This window comes from Chinchilla lanigera, unplaced genomic scaffold (assembly GCF_000276665.1).
Source record: "Chinchilla lanigera isolate Chin_1 unplaced genomic scaffold, ChiLan1.0 scaffold00090, whole genome shotgun sequence".
In the NCBI taxonomy this organism is placed as follows: domain Eukaryota; kingdom Metazoa; phylum Chordata; class Mammalia; order Rodentia; family Chinchillidae; genus Chinchilla; species Chinchilla lanigera.
Window position 1 is genome coordinate 4,335,018 of NW_004955491.1, and position 24,760 is coordinate 4,359,777.

At 54.3% G+C, this 24,760-nt stretch overlaps 1 protein-coding gene across 1 annotated transcript in view; it reads right to left on the reverse strand.

Annotated features, from left to right (window-relative positions):
* Positions 1-9,856: 9,856 nt before the first annotated feature.
* The window catches only part of Pdia4 (protein disulfide isomerase family A, member 4), a 15,332-nt gene continuing 428 nt past the window's right edge, over positions 9,857-24,760 (reverse strand). The window contains exons 2-10 of the mRNA XM_005404741.2: positions 20,797-20,974; positions 18,979-19,184; positions 15,962-16,100; positions 15,049-15,254; positions 14,789-14,947; positions 13,452-13,603; positions 12,436-12,592; positions 11,864-12,097; positions 9,857-10,576 (exon numbers count right to left, since the gene is read on the reverse strand). Coding sequence (XP_005404798.1) covers positions 10,161-10,576; positions 11,864-12,097; positions 12,436-12,592; positions 13,452-13,603; positions 14,789-14,947; positions 15,049-15,254; positions 15,962-16,100; positions 18,979-19,184; positions 20,797-20,974 — 1,847 coding nt within the window. The 3' untranslated portion in view covers positions 9,857-10,160. The remainder of the gene's footprint in view (positions 10,577-11,863; positions 12,098-12,435; positions 12,593-13,451; positions 13,604-14,788; positions 14,948-15,048; positions 15,255-15,961; positions 16,101-18,978; positions 19,185-20,796; positions 20,975-24,760) is intronic.

The following is a 24,760-nucleotide window of genomic DNA, read 5'->3' on the forward strand; positions in this document are numbered from 1 at the left end:
TAAAACAAAGATTTTGGTACTGAAAAGTATCACCTTTCTGTTCTAAAATGCTCAGCTTTTGCAAATCAAAATGATCTTGGCCTCAATCATCGTGTATGCCATGGTAGGAGGATACACCACGCAGCATTTGAGATGTAACTCTACCAAGATACTATTTTTTGTTAGGTGAAAGTCAGATTTGACTGGCGCTCTGCTGTGAACCTGTCCCCCCAAATTCACGCGCTGGAGAACTAATGCCGAACGCCACTGTGTGCAAGCTGGGCCGAGGAGGTATTTACGTCTTCAGGGCTCTGCCCTCACGATTACGTTTTTGTTTGTTTGCGTTGTTGTTTGCTTTGAGACAGGGTCTCACTATATTCAGGTTGGCCTTGAACTCACTGTGTAGTCCAGGCTGGCCTCAAATTGCAGCGATCCTCCTGCTTCAGCCTCCTGAGTGTCGGGGTTATAGGCACGAATACGTATTAATGCCACTATGAAACGGGCTTGCGGGAGCAGGTTCTCACTGTTCTGCCCTGTGGGGACACAGAATTCCCTCTCTCTTTTATGCTTCTACCTTGCAGGATGGAATGCTGGTGATTTCATCTCGGACTTCCCAGTTTTTAAAACTTCGAGAAAATAAATTTCTGTCAAATAAGTCTTAGGCAAGAACTAACCCCAATCCCTTTTCTTTCTGAACTTACTGTGTTGCTCAAGCCTCCAGGGTAGCACTGACCATTGTTTCTGCTTTGCAGATATCATTACTGATGAGGAATTTTCTGGAGACTGGGTCATGTGTGTCATCAAGATTAATGGGGCTGTTCATTTCCATGACCTATGGAATGACAACTTCCCAAAGTCAAAGAGACTCACTCTGCTTTGGTTTTGGTTTTTGTTTGTTTTTTGAGACAGGGTCTCCCTATGTGGTTCAGGCTGGCCTTAAACTCACTATGGAGCCCAGGCTGGTCTCCAGTTCCCCGAGATCCTCCCGCCTCAGCCTCCTGAGTGCTGGGATAACAGATGTGTATGCCACTACACCTGTTTCACACTGCTTTCATGGTTCTTGATTTCTTCAAGTCTCTTTGTCTTTCTGTGTCTGTGGTGTGTCTGTCTTGCTGTCTCGATGTGCATGTCTCATTTATCTACCTATCCCTCCTTATATTTTAGTAGGGGTTTTTTGTTTTGTTTAGTTTGTGTTTTTGAGACAGAGTCTTGCTATGCAGTTCAGGCTGGGCTTGAGCTCACTTTAGCCCAGGCTGGTCTGAAACTCACAATAATCCTCCTGCCTCAGCCTCCCAGGAGTGCTGGGATTACAGGTGTGAGCCTCCACACCTGGCACTGTATTTTAATTTCTCTGAAACCACGTGACAGCCAGCTTTCTCTCTGACAATGGTCATTTCTCTGTGTTTAAAAACAAAAAAACAAAAAACAAAAAAAACCACAAGCCCATCACCTTTGGAACGTCTCTTGCTTTTGTCTGTTGAGTGCTGTGGCATTTCCCCCACAACAGCCTTTTAGCCTGCATTAAACCAGTTTAAGATCCTTACGCAGTTACAAAGACCTTTCTTTTTCTTTCTGCAAATAATTTTTAATTGAATGTAGAAATGAAATGAAACCCCCACTGTGGTTAAAAGTGAGAGGAGAGTCCTATCCCATTTCCTTGTTTTAATCTCTTGGGATACATGCTGTCTTTATCAGTCACCACCTTCTAGCATCTAGGACTACCTGCGATGATTTTCCCCAAATTTACAGAATTCTTAGCCTCTAGAAGGAAAGGACTAGTATAGTTGTGTCCTTTCTTTTCTGTATTTGCACATTGTCATGATACACACTCCCGCTCATGGTACACACTAGACTGCTACTTGATACACATTTTATTTTCAAAAATTTAAAGATATCTCAAAAAAAAAAAAAAAACCCACAAAAGTTTAAAGATCAAACAAATTCCTGGCACCTGAGTAAAAGACTAGTCAAGTGCAGTAGTGAGAAGGGGGGAAAGAGTAGAACAAGGAGTTCAATCTGTAACTGACTGTGAACAATCAATTGAGATAACTCACTACCTTCGGACCAGCCGGTGCTAATGCCTGCTGCTTAGAGTAATTAAAGCTGAGGTATTACTTCCTTTTCGCCTTAGGGTGACTTTTCAGTTGTACTGCATCGGTGACAATATCAATGCTGTATGTTCTACAAGAATTCCCCGAGAGCACCTATTATCAATGGGTAGGAAAGATGTATTTAACACCAACAATCCAGGCCACTCTTTCCTGCAGAGCATCCTGGGAAAGAGACATGCAAATTTAGCATCGCCTCACCAAGAGTCTCTCCGCTCTGGGTATCGTGATTGGCTCGGAACTCCACAGGCCCGGGAGGGCCGCCCAATCGGCGCTGACTTCCTTTGTCTCGTTGCCGAGCGACTCTGGAGCTGGAGGAAGCGGAGCGCCGCAGCAGCGGCTGCGGCATCCTGCGCCTCCTACCTGGGCTCACCTTCGCAGAGCTCCGTGTCCGGGACGCTGACGCTGCCCTAAGCGGGGCAGTCTGAGGCACTCCCCAGGACTTCGCCGGTACGCGGAAGGAAGGCAGAAGCGGAAGGTGGTAGAGATTCCTGCGGGAGGAAGGAATGAGCCGGAGTGCATGGATCACGCCCGCGCCCTTGGGTCATCTGCCAAGATCCCGCTCGCTGGACCCTTGGACTTGTGCGCCCGGGCAGCCACACTAGTCCCGCGGCACAGTGAGGACCATGCCGCTGCGGGTGACGGGCAGTTGCTCCCCTCCCCCTTTTTGCAGTGCTGGGCATTGACCTTTGCACCGAGCTACATCCCCAGGCACACCGCCCCCCACAATGTTACAGGGTCTCTTGGAGTTACAACTCCCCGGACTGGACTTGAACTTGGGACCCTCCTGCTCCAGCGTCCCTGTGGCCCGGGACTGCAAGCTTGTGCCGCTAAGCCTTCCTTCTTAGACGTGGTGAGTAGAAGATAGTTTTGTGGAAAACGTGTCTTAAAGTACTAATCTACCAATCTAAAGCAAAGAGAAGGGGATTTTTCCCGATTTTATCATCAGAATTCCCTCCGCACACTCCCGGAGTGCTTTATGGGATCCTTTTTCCGTCCCTGTGTCCCACCCCTCATTATAATTCACCTGCGCTGGATCTGCAGCCACGTCCCACCCAGTCAGATCATTTGTCTTGGCAGGCGACCGTCAGGGGCTGTGGTCACCACCGCACACTCCCTCAGCTTTCTGTGGAGTCTGGCTGGTCCTTCAAGTCACCGCCTGGTCTCCTGAAGCCTGCCTCCCTGGCCTGATCACAGGGAAAGGGACCAGAGGCCTCAGACCAGAAAAACCCAGGGAATGCTGTTTAAAATTGTACCACACCATGTGTGGTGTGCAAGCCTGTAATCGCAGCGTTTGAGAGGCCCAGAGAGGAGGACTGATGTGGGTTCGAGGCCAGCCTGGGCTCCTTAGTGAGTTCAAGGCCAGCCCTGGTTACTCAGGGAAACCCTGCCTCTGGAATGTGAATGGGCTTCCCCTCAGACCTCACCCTTCCATCCATAAGGAAGCCCCTTCCTCTATCCCGAATCTGTCTTCCTTACAAATAGAGCCTCCCGGGGCCAGAGTCGGGGCCTGCTGGGCTCTGCACAGGCCCAAAGGACCTTGAGCTCCTCCCAGCCCAGCCATCCACCGGCATCTCTTCCTGCAAAGCCTCTCTGGCCTCCTAGACACAGTGTGTGTGATCAGAGGGACATCTGCAGGGCCGTATGACAGGTGGCGTCTGGGCGCACCGGGTCAAGGGCGGTGGTGGCAAAGGGGACAACAGAGCCCACGTGGGCACTAAATCAAAGGATGAGTCGCATAGAGTAAGCTATTTTGGAAGACCACATGCAGGTAATTTTCATTACAGTGTATTGTTATCGTTGTTCTATTTCATCTCATTACGTAGTGCAGGGTGGCCTTGAGCTCATTTGTGTAGCTGCAGCTGGCCTCAAACTCACAGGGATCCTCCTGCCTCAGCCTCCTGAGTGCTGGGATTATAGGCATTCTCTTGCTGTGGCTAATTTATCTCTTTATTTTATTTTGTCTTTTTGAGACAAGCTCTCTCTATGCAATTCAGACTGGCTTTGAAGTCACTTTGTAGCCCAGGCTGGTCTCGAACTCGCAACAACCCTCCTGCCTCTGCCTCCCCTCCTGAGTGCTGGGATTACAGGTGTGCGCCACCACACCCAGCTCCCTAATTTATCTTAATTTGTATTTTTCTTAGTCAATAATGATGTGCATAACACCTCTTAATTCTTCTTACACCCCCTTAGGAAAATAGGCTGTAAGGGTTTGGGTGTCCGCCAGAGGTGGGACATAACCCCCAACAATCAGGGACAGTTACAGAGGGGATTGTCCTGATCAGTGCTGTGGTGGCTTCTGGCAAGCCTGTCTGTCCCAGGATCTGGTTTCTTTTTGTTGTTGCTGTTGTTTTGGTTTTTTTTTTCCATTATCAGGAACCGAACTCACGACCTTTCGCTTGACCAGGCAGGCGCTGTGCCGCTGAGCTAAATCCCCAGCTCCAGGATCTGGTTTCTTAGCAACACACTACTTCAATCTGGAGTGGCTAAAGGCAGTGACAGCAAAGTGGCCTCCTTCGAGGTTTAGCGTCTCTGTGGGGTGTGCTACTCAGGCTGCAGAGGGTGGGGAGGATTTTGACCAGGACAGCCCTACCTATAATCCAACATTCCAGGAGGACGAGCAGGAAAGACCACAAATTTGAACACAGCCTGGATGACTTAGCAACTTAGTGAGACCCTGTCTCAAAATACAAAATTTAAAAAAGGGGTAAGGATGTGGCTCAATGTGAAGGCCCTGGGCTAAACTCCCTGTACTGCAAAAAAAAAAAAAAATGTTGCAGTGTGCCGTGAACCCAGTCATCCATGCCGGTGACTCACTGCAGCCCCAATTCCAGTCCCAGGCTAGCACCTCAGCATTTCTAAGCACACTCAGTTGTCAGGCCGCGGCCCTCTGGGGTGCCCTCCTGCTGGTTTGTTCCTTCACAGTAACACTACCAGGAAAGAAGGTGGGGGTTTGATTTAGAAGTTTTCTTCTTTCTTTTTTTTGTTTTTTTGAGATAGAGTCACAATACGAAGTTCAGGCTGGTCTTTAACTCACTCATTTGCCCAGGCTGACCTCAGACTCATAGTGATCCTCCCACCTCAGCTCACTTAAAAGTTTCTAACTGAATGGGCCCTTTAATGCCTTTTCTTTGGCCCTTTGGTGTTGATAAAACAATTTGATTTTTTTTTTTTTTTGACAGGCTAGTTCAGGCTGGCCTTGAACTCACTACATAGCCCAGGCTGACCTTAAAGTCACAGCAATCCTCCTGCTTCAGCCTCTCCAGTGCTGGAATTACAGGTGTGTGCTATGATGGCTGGCAAGACTTGTTTTTTTTTTGTTTTTTGGGTTTTTTTTTGGAATAGAGATTGAACCCAGGATCTTTGCACTGGGCTATACTCCCAGGCTTTTAAAATTTTATTTTTTGAGACAGGGTCTTGCTAAGGTCCAAAATTGCCCAAGGCTGGGCTTCAATTTGTAATCCTCCCGCCTTGGTGACCTAATGTGCTAGGGTTACAGACAGGAACTACCACCTCGTTTTTTTGTTTTTGTTTTTTGAGACAGGGTCTCACTATGCAGTTCAAGCTGGCCTTGAGCTCACTTTGTAGCCCAGGCTGGTCTCGAACCCACAATGATGATCCTCTTGCCTCAGCCTCCTGAGTGCTGGGATTACAGGTGTGCACCACCATGCCTGGCCATCCCCAGTTTAGATCTGGCACTTAAAAATTGGTTGATTTTAGCTGGGTGGGTGTGGTAGTACATGCTTGTAAATCCCAGTACTTGGGAGCCTGAGGCAAGAGGATTGCTTTGAGTTCCAGGCTGCACTGGGGTACGTAATAAATTCAAGGCCAGCCTGAACTGCATAGCAAGACCCTGACTAAAAACAAACAAAATTGGTTGATTTCACATAAAAATGGCCGATTCCTTTTGAAAAATCAGATTCATGACAAGGGGCTCAGGCACCCACAGGAAGCCACACCCGTTTCAAAGTGGAACACAGGTGCTCAGGGTGGCCCGGTCACCTTCGGTCTGCGTCATCCCTTCCAGCACTTGTCTCACCTGCCAGGTCCCTCGACCACTGGAGTTTTCAACCTCTGGCCTTGAAGCGTGCTGGGGTCTCCAGCTGGCCTTAATGACCTCTGCCCTCCAAATGGGACACGGCAGTCACAGGCAAGGGCAGAAGGGAGGACTCAGCACAACCCGGCACGACGGTTTTCCATCTGAGCGAGCACACTTTCATTCACGCAGGCATACATGCATTTGTTTTTTGAGACAGTGTCTCACTGTTTTCCAGATTGGTCGTAAACTCATTAGGTATCCCACACCGGCCTCGAATTTACAGCAGTCCTCCTGCCTCAGCCTCCCAACTGCTGGGATGGCAGACCTGCACCACCACACCCAGCAGACTGTCTTTGAATATGTAACTCCAAAAGGGTGGATACAAGGGCTCCTTTGTCACAGGATTCCTCCTCCAGGCCCAGGAGCTCCTAGAAAGACCCCTGCTCTGTCTTCATTTCCTAACAAGCACTTCTTTGTCTCTTTCCTGTGTCTTAGTCATCTAAGATGGGGCCTGGGAGCTGCAGAGCGGAGCTCATGTTGCACTGTGCAGAGCCAGCGAGAACGGAGACTGCAGAGAGCGTGCGGGGGGGCACGGAGCGGTCCCCCGAGGATCCGCCCCTTCTCCAGAGGTGTCAAGTGACCACGTGCACAGCGCCGGGTGTCCTGCGGCTCACTTTCCTTCCAGCCTGTCTGGCGGGGTCAGCAATGATCCCTCAGTAACACAACTGCTTCACTTGTGTCCCACAGCACAGGATTCGGCTCCAAAATCCCCGACTCACTACCATAGCACTCGAATCTGCACCGACCGTGTCCTCGCAGGGTTTGATGGGAGTTGGGAGGTCACACCTGTCGCTTGCTCTCCGGGGCAGCACACCAAGGCCCCAGGGTCAGGCTCGAGCCCCTGCTGGTCCGCAGCCCGTACCCAACGCCGGTCACCTGACAGGCTGCGGCTGGGACCAACCAGAGCAGGGCAGCGGCGCGTGGCATTAGGGGGACGTCACTGTGGTGGCCTGGGGACAAGTGGTCAGAGAAGCCGAGAAAAGGTCCTGTCATCTCCCAACGGACAGCTCCTGCCTCCCACAGACAGGCCTGGAGGGCTCTTCCTACAAAGGACCCGTTTTTGTTTTTTAGCTCTAGCATTTTCCAAGCCAAATCACCAAGTTCTTCATCTTTTTTGTTCTGGTGCTGGGGATCGAACCCAGGGCCTCACGCACGCCAGGCAAGCACCCTGCTGCTGTGCTCCATCTCCAGCCCTCCCAGCACCCTCTCCCTTCTTGAGACATGGTCTCGGCACATTGTCCGGTCTGGTTGGCCTTGAACTCCCGATTCTCCTGCCTCAGCCTCTTGAATAGCACTAATTAACCTTCAAGTGTTCCGCTGTCTTCCTCATCTTTGTATTGCTGCACCTGAATACCACAGGCCTGGCCTGTGTACAGAACAGACCTCTTTCCACTCGTAGTCCTGAGGGCTGGGTGGAGGGGCTGCAGCTGGTGAGAGTGCCTCTTGCTCAAGGGGATTTGCACAATTCTGAGGTGGTCCAGGGCCAGTCTAGGAGAAGAGGGGTGAATTTAACAGAACTGGTCCTCAGCTGCTGTCCAATGCTGGTCACACTGATGGTCTACGGTTTGGGGACAGAGCCAGAGCCAGCTGGACACGGTGGCGCAAGCCTGTAATTTTACCTACTCAGGAGGCTGAGGCAGGATTGTCTCAAGTTCGACAGCCTGGGCTAGAAGGCTAGACTCTATCTCAAAAAAGCAAACAAAATCAAAAGGAGCAGGTGTGTGACGTTGCTCAGTGCTATAGCCGCTGCCTAGCCGGTGAGAGGCCACAGGTTTAGTTCCCAGTTCTGCCAGAAAGAGCACCAAGCTGCCTTCTGAACAATCCCGCTCTTAGCCTAACCCATCGATCCACGATCCACTAATGATCAACCCGTACTGACAAGCTCTGATGGCACCAATGCTTCTCAAAGCCCCCACCACTCAGTCACAGTAGGGGTTTAATTTCAACACGAGGGGCCAGGGATGTAGCTCAGCGGCGCAGCACCTGCCTGGCAAGATGAAGTCCCGAGTTTGATTTCCTGTTCAAAAAAATGTCAATATGAGTTTTGTTGGGGACATTCAGACCACGTCTGCTAGCACATCTGGGGAGACAATGGTGTCTGAGAAAGAATGTGGGTTCTGAAGGTTGCTCTGGCTCCCACCTGTATGGACCCAGGGGCTTGGGGGAATTAATCTCTGACCTCTATTCCTTTTCTCCACGATGGAGCTGAGACCTGGCCTGCCTCCATTACAGGAGTGAAACTGCGGGGAATGTGGGAGCATGGAAAAGATTTGAGTGTCCAGGGAGGTGGGCTGCCAGGAGCAGGCCAGACCCTGAGCCTGCACCCTATGCATGCAGACCCACAGCCTGCACTGGGGAACTGCCCCCCCCACCAACGGCCTGGCCCACAGCAGGCAGCTAAGGAAAGGCAGGAGAGGAGGGCAGCCATGGAGGGCTTTCCAGAACCAGGTCACCTGAGTGACACTGGGAAAGGTGGCCAGGGACCTCAGCAGGAGCACAGGAGTCCCCGGGGAAGTGCCTCGGCTGTCCCACAGCACTTGGCCACCCTAACCCCCCAGGGGCCCTCAGAAGTCAAAACTCCACCATTCCACACTGGTCTGGCAGGAGACAAACCTCAGCCCAAGCCCTAACCCCACCCAAAGCCCAGGGCTCAGACCCCGCAGCACCGAGCCGCTCAGGGACGCGCTCCTCACTGGCGGGCCCCACCCCACGGTGTGGATCCCGTCTTTTCTCCTTCAGTCTTGGATCCTGCTGTGACGCCTGGCTGTCTTGCTCAAGAGGACATCAAGAACCTGGACAAAACGCTGACCGGGTCACCTCAGCACAGTGCCAGCCCAGTGAGTCGGGTGGGGACGGAGCAAGCCGCTGTGACAGGTGCAGGACCTTCAGTTGTGAGTCCAGGGCTCCGCAGGCTCAAATTCAGCATTGATGTCCTCTACAAATAGGGACTCGCATCACAGCTCAGCGCACGCCAGGCTCCAGGGCTGCGCCTTCTACAACCAGGTCAGGCCCGGACTCCCCGAAACCTCGTGACCCTGAGATGTGCCCCACCCCGAGCCCCACACATGGCCTGGAGTCCTTACAGACTCCTGCGGAGCAGGGTGAGTCTGCCGCACAGGTGGGAAACAAGATCAGAGAAGGGACCAAGGAACCCGCCCAAGGCCACGCAGCTCAACAGTAGAGCCAGCCTGGATCAGACTTCGATGAGTAACATGCTAGGCTAGGTGTGGCTGAGGCAGGAGGATCAAAGTGGGTTCGAGGCCAGCCTGGGCTATATCAGCAAGTTCAAGGCCAGGCTGCACTGCATGAGACCTCGCCTCAAAAAATCAAAACCAAAACCAAAACCCCCGACAAAACCTTACTGCACTATGACAGCCTACCCCATCTTCTCGGCTTTTCTACCACTCACAAATACCCATGTCAGTCTTTTTTTTTTTTTCCCCCCCAAGTCTTTTCTACACTGCTGGTGAAACCTGTTTGGGAAACCGGGCTGCCCAGGCCTGGCGTGTGACCAGCAGTGGCACAGTGGGGTGGCCAGATCATCCCAGGCGGGCGCTCAGGGACAGCTCTGTCCGCCACCACCAAGAGGAAGGAACCACAAGCTAAACCCGGCAGTCACACCTCTTTAACAGTCCCTCGGACAACCATAAAATAAAAGGCAAACTCAACATGATTTGGCAAAGGTTTTTTTAACTTTAAATTAAAAAAAATTCTCACGTGGAAGAGATTCAACTTAGGTGCTTTGAGGAAATATTAAAGTAAAAGGTTAAAAAAAAAAAAAAGACCCCAAATGATAAAAATAGATGTGTCCTCCATAAAAATCTGGCCTAAACTAGTCATTCATGGCTATTCAGTATTCAGAGCACGAGGTGACATACCAAAGTATAAAAAATAAACAAAAAAGCCACGCTGCCATCACCGTGCCAGTGGCCCTGGCCCCGCGGTGGCCCTCCTGCCCCTGCAGAGCGGTGGCCTCAGAGCTCCTCCTTGGTCCTGCTCTGCTTTGTGGTGTGTTCATCTATGAACTTGCTCAAGTGCTCCAGGTCTCTGTCCCCACCCTCAAATTTAACTGGGTTCTTTTTGTCCCCACTGGGGGCAAAGTAGATGGTGGGGAAGCCTTCCACCTTGTAGCGGTCACTGGGGACGTCGTTGGCGGTGGCGTCCATCTTGGCGATGACCAGGCTCTTCTGGCCTTTGTACTTCTTGGCCAGGCTGGTGTAGATGGGCTCGAGCTTCTTGCAGTGCCCGCACCAGGGCGCGTAGAACTCGATGAGGACGTCCTTCTTGGGGTCCAGGACGATGGTGTCAAAGGTCTTGCCCACCACCACCTTGACTGGGCCCTTGTTATTCTTGGGGACCGGCTGGGATTTGATGACCGGCTTCAGTTTTCCTGCCAAAAGAGCAGTGAGGGGAGGAGGTGTCAGTGCCGGGAGGCCTGGGGCCTCGTGGCTCCCCCGGGCCAGAAGTGTGAGAGCTGAGGGGACAGGGTGGCCCTCAGAGACGGGGCTCGTCCCGGCCACGGCACTGCCGTGGTCAATTCATATCTTCTATCCTCCCTGTGCCCGAAAAGCCAGAGGTGAAAGCTGATCCTCCAGCAGGCACCGCGGCGTGCTACCATGTGGCCAACAATACAAAATAAACAATAAAAAACAGGTTTTCCACAAACATGAAACTTATTTCCAAGTCTAAATGCCTGTTTTAAGGAGTTTTAGCCAGGCATGGTGATGAGTGCCTGTGATCTCCACACTCTAGCAGGCTGAGGCAGGAGAATCACAAGTTGGAGTGCGGCCTGGGTAACAGTGAGGTCCTATCTCTAAAAATAAAGGACTGGAGATGCAGCTCAGCCTGAAGGCCCGTGGCTCAGTCCCCAGTATCACAACACAACACTACACGAAAGCTTTCTGTAAAATTTCTAAACTAGCCAGGCATGGTGGCGCAGGCCTGTAATCCCAGCACTCAGGGGGCTGAGGCAGGAGGATTGCTGAGATTTCGAGGCCAGCCGGGACTACTCAGTAAGAGCCTGTCTCAGAACAAAACAAAACAAAACAAAACAAAAAAAACACTACCAACAAAAAAACCAAAACCCCCAAAATTTCTAAAACAGCCAGGCATAGCAGCACAGATCTATAATCCCAGCACTTGGGAAACTGAGGCAGGAGGACTGCCTGGGGTACAAAGTGAGTTCAAAGTCAGCCTGAACTGTATCATGAGACCCTGACTCAAAAAACCCTAAGATTTCTAAGACACACCTGCCTTTTTCTAAAGAAAGGCAGACCCAGGACTCTCTGTGCCAACCCTCCCAGCGCCGAGGCCCCGGAGTGGCATCAAAGGCTCCTCGCAAGGCACTGCCAACGAGGAGGCTCCGAAGCCCCCGGACACTCAGCTTCCCCGCAACTCTGCCTGTGTCTGGGCAGCATGCGCAGCTGCCCGTCTCCGCACCCTGCTCTAACCCTTACTCAGCTTCCTGAGGCCGACGCTGAACAAACCCTAGGCTGGACCCCAAATCCAGCTTTCAAGAGGCAAAGGAAAAAGACAAACCCCCCACCATCCCCACCCCCCCACACACTCCAAAGCTGCTTGGCTGTCTTGGTGCCATGACATTTGGGGACCAGAGTCAGAGTGACCAGGAGTGGGGATGCGGCTGCCTGATGCAAGGGGAGCCCCCGGCTGCGCTCACCCTTCTTGAAGGCGGTGACGAAGTCCCGGAGGGCATCGGCGTCGAACTCCTGGGGCTCCATGGCAAACCTGTGCCCGCCCTCATCCAGGATGGCCGCGTTGATGTCCTCGCCGCTCTCGCTGAGCCCCAGGTCACTCAACTCCGAGGCATAGTCCTCCTCGTCGGCGATGGCAAAGGTGTACTCAGGGAAGTCCTTCGCCACCTCCAGGACCTTGCTCCGCCAGAACTGAGTGGCTGGAAGGTAGCAAGCCCTTGAGCGGAGCCCAGGCTCAGGGGAGGGTTAAGGGGTGCCACTGACCTCTGCTGATACACCAGGCCTGGACGGACCGGCCGCACAGTACCACTAGGGACAGCGCCCTGCCCCGAGTGGAGGCTGGGCCGGTCCTGCTCTGCAGCCTCATCTGTGAGGGGCCTGGGCTCTATGCTAAGCTCCTCTCTCGCATGAAAGGGAAGAGCAAACGGTGGGAAATAGCCCTGCAACTCCCAACAACCACATCCCTGTGCCACTGACCTGCAGAGGCTCCAGGACAGGACCCCTAAGCGCCCAACCCCAGCCATCCGGGCCCCCTCACCAGAACGGTAGTCGAAGCTGAAGTCCACAGTGTAGTAGACAACCACCAGGGGGCGCTTGGCATAGCGCTTGGCATCGTTGGAGGTCTTGCGGTGGCCCACCAAGGGCAAGGCGTGCATTACCACGTGGTCCTTGATGGTGGAAGCCTCGGTGGAACCCTGTGTCAGAGACGGCACAGGTGATGGATGTGTGTTGCTGACACGCCTCTCACGAAGGCGAATGCTAGGCTGGCGCCACTACAGCACATCCCCGCAGCTCTGGGCTCTAAAGGGGTCGACTCTCCAGAGTCACTCACCCCACCAGGACCCCTCTGTGGACCCCAAGTCCGTGTCTTTGATGAAGGGAACACAAGGAGGAATCCCAGCAGCCACGTCGTAAGTCCAGGGAAGAGTCCCGAGCCCATGCTGAGAGCAGCAGGTGGGGCAGGCAGAGCCCAGGGTGGAGGCCCAGGGCAAGGGGCAGAAAGACACAGGGCAGTGCTGCTCCGCGCTGCCACCTGGCACTTACCCCCCGACGAGTCCCCAGCCCAAACAGCAGGGGCAGTTGAAAGCACAGGGCCACCTGCACTTCCCCCCAGCTCGGCTGCTAACGCAGCGGGGCCCGGCCCAGCCCGCCGGACAGCCGCTCCTGAGTCCACGCCACAGCTCCTTCCGCCCGCCGGAGCCCTCGGGACGCTGGACCCCACGTGCGTCACACGCTTGGTTAGACAAGGCGGGGTGTCTGGGTGGGTGTGGCGCAAACAAAGGCCAAGCCCATGAAACAAGCTTCACAGCTCCAAGCAGGGACCCGGCGACACCCAGGCAAACCCATGCAGGAGCGGTGCCACCAGGCCTGGAGCTGGCTGCCAGAGGGGACAAGAGCCAAGGACCAAAGGCCCCAGGACTGCCAGGCGCGCAGTTCCAACCCCAGCCCTCCTGCAAACCGCGACGCCACCTTCCCACCCCAGCCTCCCAGGTGGTGGCGGAGGCGGGCTAGGGAAGCCGGTGGCCCGCATCACACCCCGAGCTCCCTACTCACCTGAACCTGCAGTACTTGGCTCTGGGGCTCGTACTTGGACTGGAACTTCTCAGGCTGCATGACAACCAGCTTCCCCGGGGACACCTTCAGGAACTTCGCAACTTCAGAGCTAAAAGTGTGGTGGAATTTGTAATCTTCTCTCAGGCTGTTAGCTGGCAGGTTAACAGAAAGGTACAATGCAGTTTATTCAACTGCTTATCTGACCAAGGGTCACCTTGCTGCCCACTTCGGCCAAAGCCCTGGCCCCGAGAAGCGTGGCTGCGGGGTGAATTCTGCGGGAAGCAGCCACGGGCTGAGCCCGAGGGAGCTCGATCTTAAACACTCAGCGCAGTGGAGAGCCTTCGCCCGTGTCCTGGGGTTTGTGGGAACAAAACCCACTGAACGTTCGTGGAAAGACTCGGCTGATCTGTCAGGAGCTGCCGTCATCTGCTGTCTCCGCTGACGTGCAGCACGGGGACACTGGGGCTGACACACCAGAGCGGACGCCCGAGCATCCCACAGCCCCGCATCCCTATGCCACCTTTTCCTGGCTGGTGCCCTGGTGGGGGATCCGGCTCTGCCTGCGGCTGGAACCCCAAATGCAGTTCTTCTTAAATGTAAAAGCCCTGGTAGGCTGGGGCCTCCCTCCACAAGCTTCCTCATGACTCCTCAAGAAGGGATGACACCAGCCAGGCGTGGTGGCACAGGTGTCACTCCACGCACAGGAGACTGAAGGAGGAGGCTGGTGAGTCTCGGGTCAGCCTGGAGCACACAGGGCAACCTGTGTCCGAACACACTGGACCAAACCACCCACCCAAAGGACGACAAGGCCGCCTACGCGATGAAGACCAAGAGCATGGCTGAATGCAGCTGAGCTCTCAGATTTTACTACTTTAATCTGCACCTGATGCTTGCACATCTGTCACTGTGCCACACACATCAGTGCCAAGTGGCGAGAAGTGGGCTTAAAGCCTCTAATTAGCACTTTAGACACGACTGCTGACAGCTTGCTTCTCAGAGAACAGGACCAGCACTCACAGGCACTCTGCCCCAGCCCCAGGACGACTCCCCGGGAAGCAAAGACCCTCCTAGGGCACTGGGCGCCAGGCCCAGGCCAGAGTCTTGATGTCGGGGACTAGGAGAGCCAGGGCGGGAACCCAGGCCTGACTCGGGCCACGGTCAGACCACCTGGTTGAGTGGGACCCCACCGCGCCTCCTCTCAGAGGGCAGGGCAGGCGGCACAGCTGGCCTTGCCCACTCAGCATCCAGGAGCCTGGCCCTGGACCCAGGCTGCAAAGCCACCTTCCACAGGTGCCCCAGGAGATACTTCTGGTGCCACCCGCACAGCCAGCACCTACCTGCGTTCTGATACTGCTGGCAGGCAGGGTCACTGTCCCCCTGGAAGACCCCGATGACAACAACATCGTCCCCGTCCTTCAGGAGCTCCTGCACCTGCTTCAGGCTCTGAATCTCCTTGGAGGGAGGCCCTGACTGCTCCACCATGTAGTCCACGATGCCTGGGAGCAGAGCACAGGGCTCAGGAGGGCCCAGGGCAGACCAGCCGTCCCAGCCCAACAGGCACTCCATCCTGCGTGCAGCAGAGCAGGGAGCCACCTACCGTATTTCTCCCGAGGGCCATTGTAGTCAAAAGGCTTTCCCTTGCGGAAGATTTTCAGGGTCGGGTAGCCGGACACATCGAACCTCTTGGCCAGGTCCTTCTCTGCAATGGCATCAACCTTGGCCAGGGGGATCGGGGGAGAGCGTTTGCTCAGCTCCTTGGCCGCCTTCTCGTACTCAGGCGCCAGCTTCTTGCAGTGCCCGCACCTGCCAGGAGGAAGCCAGCTCCGTCAACGCCCGGTCCCAGGGTGGACACATCCCCAGCAGCAGGCCGGGCCCCTCAGGACACCCACCGCATGACGGGTGCACCCTGCCACACCTGCTCGGTGGGAAAGGCCAAGAGAGACAGGACCAAGTGCTAAGAAGCGAGAGGATTTCCTTGGTCTCACGGCTGGCAGGTGGCAAGGGTACAGGCAGGACAGCTTCAGAGAAACAACAGCTTTCTGTTGGCCCGACGGCCCCATTCCTGATCCAAAGCTCCCAGGCTCAAATCCGTTTCCATGGCACTCCTGCCCATCCCAGGCCCGCCCGAGCCCCACCGAGACAACGCAGCACCACGACCGTGTCCTGGGGCCCCGCCAAGCGGCCACTGGCCCACTGCACTGAGCTCCCCTGTGCGAGCTGAACACCTGCCCCATGAGCCAGAGACGGCAGCCACTTGGGTCCTCAAGCTTTTGGAACCTCATGGAGAGAGGCCAGCTGCACGTTCTCCTGCTGCTCCTGGCATCTCCTTAGGATCCTCTGCTCCGCCCCAGGAAAGGGTACCCTGCCTCCTCCCACACCCACTGCCCCGGCGGCGCTTCGCAATCGCCTCCTTCCGGAAGACTCGGCGCCTCTAGCTCACCCTGTGTCTGCTGAGCCACCCATCGGCCACCTTCACCCGGGCCCAGTGACACGGGACACACCCATCTTACCAGGGGGCGTAAAACTCCACCAGGATGATGTCGGCATCGTTCACAACTTCGTCGAAGTTGTCTGTCGTCAGCACCAGCGTGGCCTCGGGCGGAGGTGTCCAGTCGGGCTGGGAGACTTCCCTGACCTTGGCAACGATTTCTGAAAGAAGCAAACGAGACTGAGCTCGTGGAGACCCAAGCTGCCAGCTTCTTCAGGCCAGGGGCAGCTCCAGGAGCTGGGGAGGAGGACAGGCAAGGTCGCAGGACAGCAGGAAACACGTGACTTCCTGAACTCCAACCACAGCTCTAGCCAGGATCACCTGGGCAGGTTTTTGTTTTGCTCTGAGGTACTGGGAATCAAACACAGCCTTTTTACTTTTTGAGACAGGGATCTGCAAGTTGCCCAGGCTACAATCCTCCTACAAGTTGCCTACAATCCTCCTGCCTCAGCCTCCCAAGGAGCTGGGGTTATAGGTATGTACCACGGTCATGAGGACGAGGGCCAGAAGGCTGCCATTTCCAGTGACCGTCTGTGGCGTCTCCCCTGCCACCCACGCATCCAGCAGCCTCCCCGAGATGGTGAAAGGCCTACTTGATGAGTGACTTCGTTATCCCCACACCACTCACCCACCGCAGCTGGGTTTGGAGTCACTGCCCACTGGTTTTGATCACATGATCCCCATACAATTTGGGGACACCCTTTAACATGAAACCAATTTCATATGTGCCTAATCATAAACACCGAACACCAGTCTACTCCATGTAGCAAAAAATGTGTGCAAAAATGGAGAAAAATATAAAAGTGGAGCAGCAGCTCACACACAGCTGACACTCACTCGGCCTGCAGTGGCTTCACCTGAGAAGGCTGTATGAACTGCCTGTGGCTTCATTCCCCAGAGAGCCCACAGCTCAGTGAGCACAGGAGGATCATCTTACAAGGGGCTCTCAGGGCTGCAGAGGCGGCTCCCCGGCACAGCGCTTGCCTTGTGTGCCTGAGGCCCTGGGTTCAATCCCCAGCACAAAACAAAAACACCCCCCCACACACACACACACAAAACCAAAACTCAGACCAAGTGGTTCTTAGGATCTGTGGCTGCAAAGCCCCTTCCTCAGGACGGAGACTGAGAACCACACCCGCACACTGAAGGGTACACAAGGCGCCTCATGCCATGCCCGCATGGCTCCTGCTGCGAACACCTCCATGCTGGTCCCACCTTCCCTGGGGACGCCCATTTATTACACCACACACGGAGTGGGGGAGGCGAGGGAGCAAAGCTTCCACAATGGGACGGGCCCAGACGCCAAACACAGACACCCACTTACTTGCAAAGACATACACTCCTTCTGACCGGTCTTTAGATTTAGTTCCCTATGGACTGATACGGCAAAAGCGTTCATTAAACACGGGGTAGAATGGTGTTTAACACGCTAACAGTCAGGTATGAGAAAAATTATGCACACATACACAAAAACATTTGATTTTTTTCTTTTGTAAACAAAGCATCTCTCAGGACCAGAGAGGAAACTTCCTCTACCAGATGTCTTCCTGGAGGGGAGCTGGGTCTCCCAGCGTCAGGGGAGAAAGACCACTCATCAGCCTGCATCTCACACCAGGAAGCAGTGACAGTGTCGCCTGGCCATCAGACACAGGAAGGCACCGTGAAATTCGGTACCAATGAAGTGTTTGGCCTCATGGTCCTGCTGATGAATGCAGAAGAGATTCAAAGGACTCTTAGATCACATCCAGCTGACCTCAGGCACCCCAGCACGGAAAGGGCGCTGCTCCAGGCCGTAAATTTATTCCGTGGCTGTATCATAGCTAGGCACAATGGCACGTTTGTAGCCAGGTCTGTACTGAGGGAGGCTGAGGCAGGAGGGTTGCAAGTCTGATTTCTGTCTGGGGAACTTAGCAAGATTCTGTTTGAAAAAAATAAGGTCTCTGTACATGTGTGTGTCAGTGGTAGAGTTCTCTGGGTTAGACCCCCAGTCTGTGGGGTGAGGGAGATCTGAATCCACTCAATGTTGCTTCCCATTATTCCATGCTGGGAACAGAAAATGCAACTTCTCCTCACTCCCCCGGCCCCAATACTGGGGATCAAACCTAGGGTCTCTATACTGAGCTTTATCTCCATCTCTTTCCTGCTTTTTCCTGAATGATGATCTCGCTGTGTAGTGCAAACTGGCCTTAAACTCATGGTGATCCTCCTGCCACAGTCTCCCAGAGTGCTGGATTAGGGGTGTGCCTCCCCTCCTCCCATTTAAACTGATTAAAACAAACATACACTTGGGGCCAGGGATGTAGCTCAGCTGCATATAAGCGCTTGCCTGGCAAGCCTGAGGTCACGAGTTTGATTTCCGGTACCAAAAAAAAAAAAAAAAACAACGAAACACACCCTTGCTAAACAGAAATCACAATTTAAGGCAACCTAGGCAGAATCCACTAGACCCTAGGGGAGACCCAGTCTCACTCGGCACATAGCCTGCACCTGCCACCAGAGCACCAGCAGGCCCTGGGCCCTTCTCAGAAATGTCCTGGTACCGAAAAAAACACACAAAAAAGAAACACACCCTTGCTAAACAAAATCACAATTTAAGGCAACCTAGGCAGAATCCACTAGACCCTAGGGGAGACCCAGTCTCACTCGGCACACAGCCTGCACCTGCCACCACAGCACCAGCCGGCCCTGGGCCCTTCTCAGAAATGCCAGGTATCTGGCCTAACTTGAACTTACTGAGTCACACACTCTGGGGTGAGGCCCAGCAGTCCGTCCAAGCCCTCCAGACACACACTAAGCACCACGCACCACAGCTCCAGAACCCACTGAGAACAGTGCCTCTGATGTCTTTTTTTTTTGGTACCAGGAATTGAACTCGGGACCTTGCATTTGCCAGGCAGGCGCTGTGCCGCTATCTCCCCAGCCTGATGTCCTTTCTTACAGCCCTGATCCAGGCCCACCGCCCCAGCGTCCTGGTGTGCATGTGAGGACACCCTGCCAAGTTATCCCAGCAGCAGGCACTGCGCTCGTGGCCCAGCTCACCTTCCTGGGTCCTGGAGCCCTCGTAGTCAACGGCCTGGCCCTTCTTCAGGAGCTTGATGGTGGGATAGCCGCTCACGTCGAACCTGCTGGCCAGCATGGACGCCGAGGTGGCATCTATCTTAGCCACAGGAATCGGGGGGTCATTGTCCTTCAGCGTGCTGGCAATTTTCTCATATTCCGGAGCAAACTGCTTGCAATGTCCACACCTAAGAATGTGGTCCAGGAAAGGAAAAAGGGGTTAACGGCACCCGTGCAGGTTTAAAGCCAATGAAACACATGGGAATGGGGCTCCAGGAGCCACCTACTCTTGACAGACTCTCATCAGCCAGAGGGAGGCCAAGAGGTTCTAGGGTGAAGCAGGCCCAGTGAGTTCCAGCTCTGGCTTGGACAGCTCCTTTCAACTTCTAACTTGTCTGGACGGGTTTCCCACCACTATGATCCTAAGCTGTGCAGCACAGCAGCTATTCACAGAGCGTGTATCAGTCAAGGACCACAAGCACCACAGTGATGACGTAAGGGACACTAACGGGCACAGGCCGGTCACATACAACACTGCGGCAGACAGGACCTGAGCATCTGGGGATTCTGGCGTCCATGGGGGTGAGAGAGGTGGAATCCACCACCTCAGACACCATGGGAAGGGCACACAGACCTGTCAGCGCTGGCACGTAACCAATTCCAAGGGCCTGGGAGGCCACCGCTCCTCAACCCCACTCAGTGCACAGTGGAGGTGTCCAGAGGCTGCCCGGCTGCGCACTGCTGCATGGACAGACACGGCCGGGGTGGAGCTCAGGGGTACGGTGCTTACCCAGCATGTGAGGCCCTGGGCTGGGTACTCCTGGTACATACCGCACCAAAGGAAAAATATCTTACTACAAATGCACTAATAAATATTTTCAGTATTTTTCCATTTTCATTTTCATATGGTAAATGCTGATAAACATGACACACTAAAAGCTCTTTGGGGTTCTCAGTTTAAGATTGTTTAGATGATCTTGTACTGGTCGGGGTGTAATCTCAGCACTCAGGAGGCTGAGGCAGGAGGATCACATTGAGTTTGAGGCCAGCCTGGGATACATGAGTTCAAAGCCAGCATGAACTTTACAGCAAGACCCTGTCTCAAAAAACCAACCAAATAAATAATAAAAAAGAGGATCTTAACCAATAAGCATGAAATCTGCTGAACTACAAAACAGGAGTGGGGTGGGGGTGTGCAGCTCACTGGAATACCTGCTTAGCAAGCCTGAGGCCTTAGGTTCAATCTCCAGCACTGCAAGAATATAAAAATAACAAACTCAGCCAAACCAAAATAGTCCTCATCTACAAGACACAAACTAGGAGAGAGACAACGACCCCACAGACCTATTAGAAAGACTGCTGAGACGTTTTTGTACAAAACCCTCACTCTGTACTTAAAGCAGGTGCCAGCCAAGTCACACAAGTAGACCCTGACCGTTCTGTGCCAGAAACAAAGCGGGAGGGAAGAACGCGAGACGCAAAGCAGCAGGAGAGGGACGGGGGGCATCGGGGCGGCACGCTGGATGACACCGGAAAAGAAGGGGTGCCTGTGTCCTGTGCACCGGGCATGTACGAAAGGACCACCCTCGGGTCAACAGCCTGTCCTCTGGGCAGCCAGCGTGGCCTGCTTGGCAATGGGAAGAAACCGTCTTCCGTAAGGCTGGCTCAAGGCCGCCTGGTGCCAGCTGGTGGGACAACGGACCCAGCTCCCAGCACCCCATCAGGAGCTGAGTTCCCGCGGCCAGACCCTCCCACCCACCAGAGGTCGTCCAGCTGCAGGGCTGGATCGTGCACCCTTACCACGGCGCGTAGAACTCCAGCAGCACCGTGTCCTTGTCAGCCACGAAGTTATCAAAGTTGGCGTCAGTCAGGACCAAGACGCCATTTTCTTCCTTAACTTCCAAGTCTTCCTCCTCATCGTCGTCATCGTCGTCTTCGTCCTCTTCATCCTCAATGGCATTTTCCTTATCAGGAGAATCTGAGTGGAAAATGCCCAGACGGGTTGGGAAACTGGCCACTCTGCCCAGAAACCTTCTCAGCTCCCCAGGCCTCAAATGCACCACGTATCACCCCAGAAGGCGAGGGCACTGCATTCTCTATCAGCGAGGTCGGAAAGCACCCGTCTAGATTTTAGAGTCCAAATGTCGGGAGACGTGGGGGGCAAAACCAGCCCCCCGCCTGCCAGAGGCCCTCTGTGCGTAAGCAGGGCCGCATGAAACCGGCCTGGCTCTGAGTAGCATCGGCAGGAAACGGGGACTCACTCTCCGCTTCCATGGCTAACGCTGTTTCCGAAGGCGCGCAGCGTGTCACCTCAGCGTCGGAACACAGCCCCATGGGTTTTCTCACCTTTTTGGAGGGAAAGACTCAAGGGGGAGGCAGGCAGTCCTATTTTACCTAGAAAGTCACCTCTGAGCAACACCCAGGGTAGAAGACGTTTTGAGACAACTTGAGGAATTTATAGGGCCAATATGCATCAAACACATTCAACAAACTATACCTTCGCCTGGAAACAGAGTTTTCCCTCCACAGTGCCAAAAACCGAGTATATCCGACTATCAAGTTTAATTCTTTGCCGAAAGTATGCGACCACACAACCCGTTTCCCCAACGACTGTCGCAGCAGTAAACAGAACCGTGCGCAGCAACACGGCAGTTTCATTACTCTGAAGCCAGACTCTTTCCAGGGGCCAATTACTCTTCCCGGCCGCTTCCTGGGAGCTCAATCAACACAGCTGGTTACTGTGCAGGGCACGGGTGCTCTCAGGGTGGGGACCCCGGGGAACCGCCAAGCCAGTGCGGGCTCTGCGGGGGCAGCTCTACCAACCACCATTAAAATCTACCAAGGTGCAAACCAATTACTCAAAGCCCACAAGAGACCCACCCGCACCTCACACTAGTCGCCTCACTCAACCCTCTCCCTACTTCCCCTGCCACGCGCACGCCCTGCCTAATGCAAGCCTGTGCTTCTCCTTCATCGGAGACGGAAACAAACGCACAGAAACGCCCGCCACTTCCACGCAGAACCTGGCCAACCCAGCTCCTGATTCTCCTGCCCGCTGGTTACAGGCCCCGGCACAGAGGAGAGCAAAGGACCAGGCTCCCGGATGCACAGCCTGGGCGACAGCACGGCCTCGGTGGCCCACACAGAACTGGCAGCACCGAGAGGAAGAGGGTGTCTCCTTATCCGGTAGGATAAAATTCCTAATTCTCTGCCCTCGCCCTCTGCAGATTTTTCTAGACCACTGAGGGGCAGTGGTATTCAGAAAATCCCGCAGGGTCTCTTGACATGTTTCTTTGAAAGAACTTCTTGAGGTCAAAACGCTCACATTGCTCCAGTGCTGTTTATCTTTTCTTTTTTTTTTGTCTTTTTGAGACAGGGTCTTGCTATGCAGTTCAGGCTGGCCTTGAGCTCACTTTGTAGCCCAGGCTGGTCTGGAACTCGGTAATGATCCTCCTGCCTCAGCCTCCAGAGTGTTGAGATTACAAGTGTGCGTCACCACACCTGGCTGGGTACTGTTAACTGAGCCCAGAATAACCAAGCCCATTGGGGCTGGGAGCACCTTCACCTGCCCCTTTACACTCACATCAGGCCAAACCCCTCCCATTCACGCTGGCAGCCAGCTGCCAGGGCCTGGTCCTCCCAAAGCCCAGAGTTCCTCTCTTGGGCTCTGGGGCATCTACCACTGGGTGGCCAAGCTCTGCTGCAGGGACTTCTGGAACAGCCCTCACTGGAGATGCCCCAAGAGACTACGGGATCCATGCACAGAAGATCTGCAGCTCAGCCAGGCAAGCACAGCACCCCACCCCACCCCACCGCACATCCCCACGGAAGTGGGCTGTGAGGTGGGTCTGTGAGTCACTCACACCACCCGCTATGCCAGGCTGCTCCACTCTGGAGAAGATTCGAATTCATGCACAGATGGGAACACTGGAGAGAAAAAATGCCTCAGAGAGAGAAGCCACTCGGGACTGAATCTGCTTCCGGCCTAGGAAACCTTGCTAGGAAGGGAAGAACTCAGTCCGCTCAGTCACATAGGTGGGAGATGTGCATTTACAGTGAAAAACCCTAAACCTCAGCCACACGGGTGGGTGCTTTCCAGGGTGGACTTTACAAAAAGGGCAAAGATTTCTCTGCACAACCTGAAGCAGTCTCAACACTACCGTTGGTGAAGCCCTCCAGATAAAATGGGCCAGGCTGCTCCTGAGAGGCAACTTATTTCTTGACCTTTTAACAAGATAAATTTTGCTGGGTGTGGTGCTGCACACCTGTAATCCCAGCACTCGGGAGGCTGAGGCAGGAGGATCGTTGTGAGTTCGAGGCCAGCCTGGGCAACAAGTGAGTTTAGACCCTGTCTCAAAAAGACCAAAAAACAAAAGCATAAATTTCAGCTGGGTGTGGTGGTGGACACCTGTCATCCCACCACTCAGGAGGCTGAGGCAGGAGGGTCAATGCAACTTCAAAGCCAGCTTGGGACTACAGTGAAACTCTTTTTGTCTCAAAAAGCAATAAAGCTCTAAAAGATGAAGGCCTAAGGACCTGTAATATGGCCTGAAACAAATCTGTCAGACAAGTTATCTGTGATAAACTGTGAAAAGGAGGGGTCAGAGATGCCTCCAGGGTGGGAAAGGGTCAAGGGCCTCAGGAACACTGCCTTTGGTCAGGACACCCCACGCATGCCTGGGCTCAGCCACACAGCTACAGCTTCTCAAGGACTCCTGCACCAGTAACCTGTGACACACAGGACAGAGGCGCTGGCCCGAAGGCCCTGGAAGGCCACCCACGCGTGCCTTTCTTCCCGTCTTTTCAGCCCCCACCCTCCCCCGTGGGTCACTGAATCAAAACTTTTCAGCTTTATTCCAAAAACCGGCCAACCACCCAAGCCCTCAAACTTCCACGTGGCTCCCACTTTATTCTGCCCGTGGGAAACGGGGGAAAAACTTGTTTAAAATGTAGATTCATGGGCCCACCCGCGCATCCTACTTCAGGGTACTTTGGGCATCTGTATTTGAATGGGCACCTGGGTGACTCGGGTAAAAGCACCCGCATTTGCGGTCTGCAGCGATACCTGGCTCCTGTCGGCAGGTGCTTCTTTCTCAGAACGCTGCTTTTTACTTCCTTCTACTTGGGCAAAGAGGCTTTTGAATCCGTGATCCACACGGAAGTTACTCAATTTGTTTGAGAGAGTATAAAGTCCACACCTTCCCTACACACTAACACCGGGAAAGGGGTTTATTTACATTGGAATGCACCCCGTAGGTACAAAACCAGTGGCCAGGAGGACGGACAGACGGTTGAGATCGGGACCGCACGCCCTGCTCTCTAGGAAGAGCAACCTAACTAGTACTTCCCAATTTTCAAAGTTATGTTTGTAGCTCAGTGATTTCAAAGGAAAAAAAAAAAAAAAAAAAACCGCAAAGCGACGAGCAGTAGCCGTCCGCCCAGCGCGTCCGCCGGCAGCGAGCAGGGCGGGACAAACGCGACGAGGACCGGGCGCTGCGGCGCGCGCAAACGCTGCAGCGCACGCTTCCCCTCCCGCGTCCCTTCCAGCCGCGCGGTCCGCGCGGAAGACGCCGCCGCCCCCGGGGCCCTGCTCGGGAACCCGCCTCGGCGCAGGGTCCCGCCGGTCTCGACCGCCTCGACTGCAACCGCTGCAGCGCTGCCCTTTCCAGGCAGACTCGGAGAAGCGCCGGGACGGGGGACGCGGCCCCGCCTCTGAGCCCGGGCAGCCCGCGGGTCGCAGCACACGAGGCCCCGGGATCCTGGG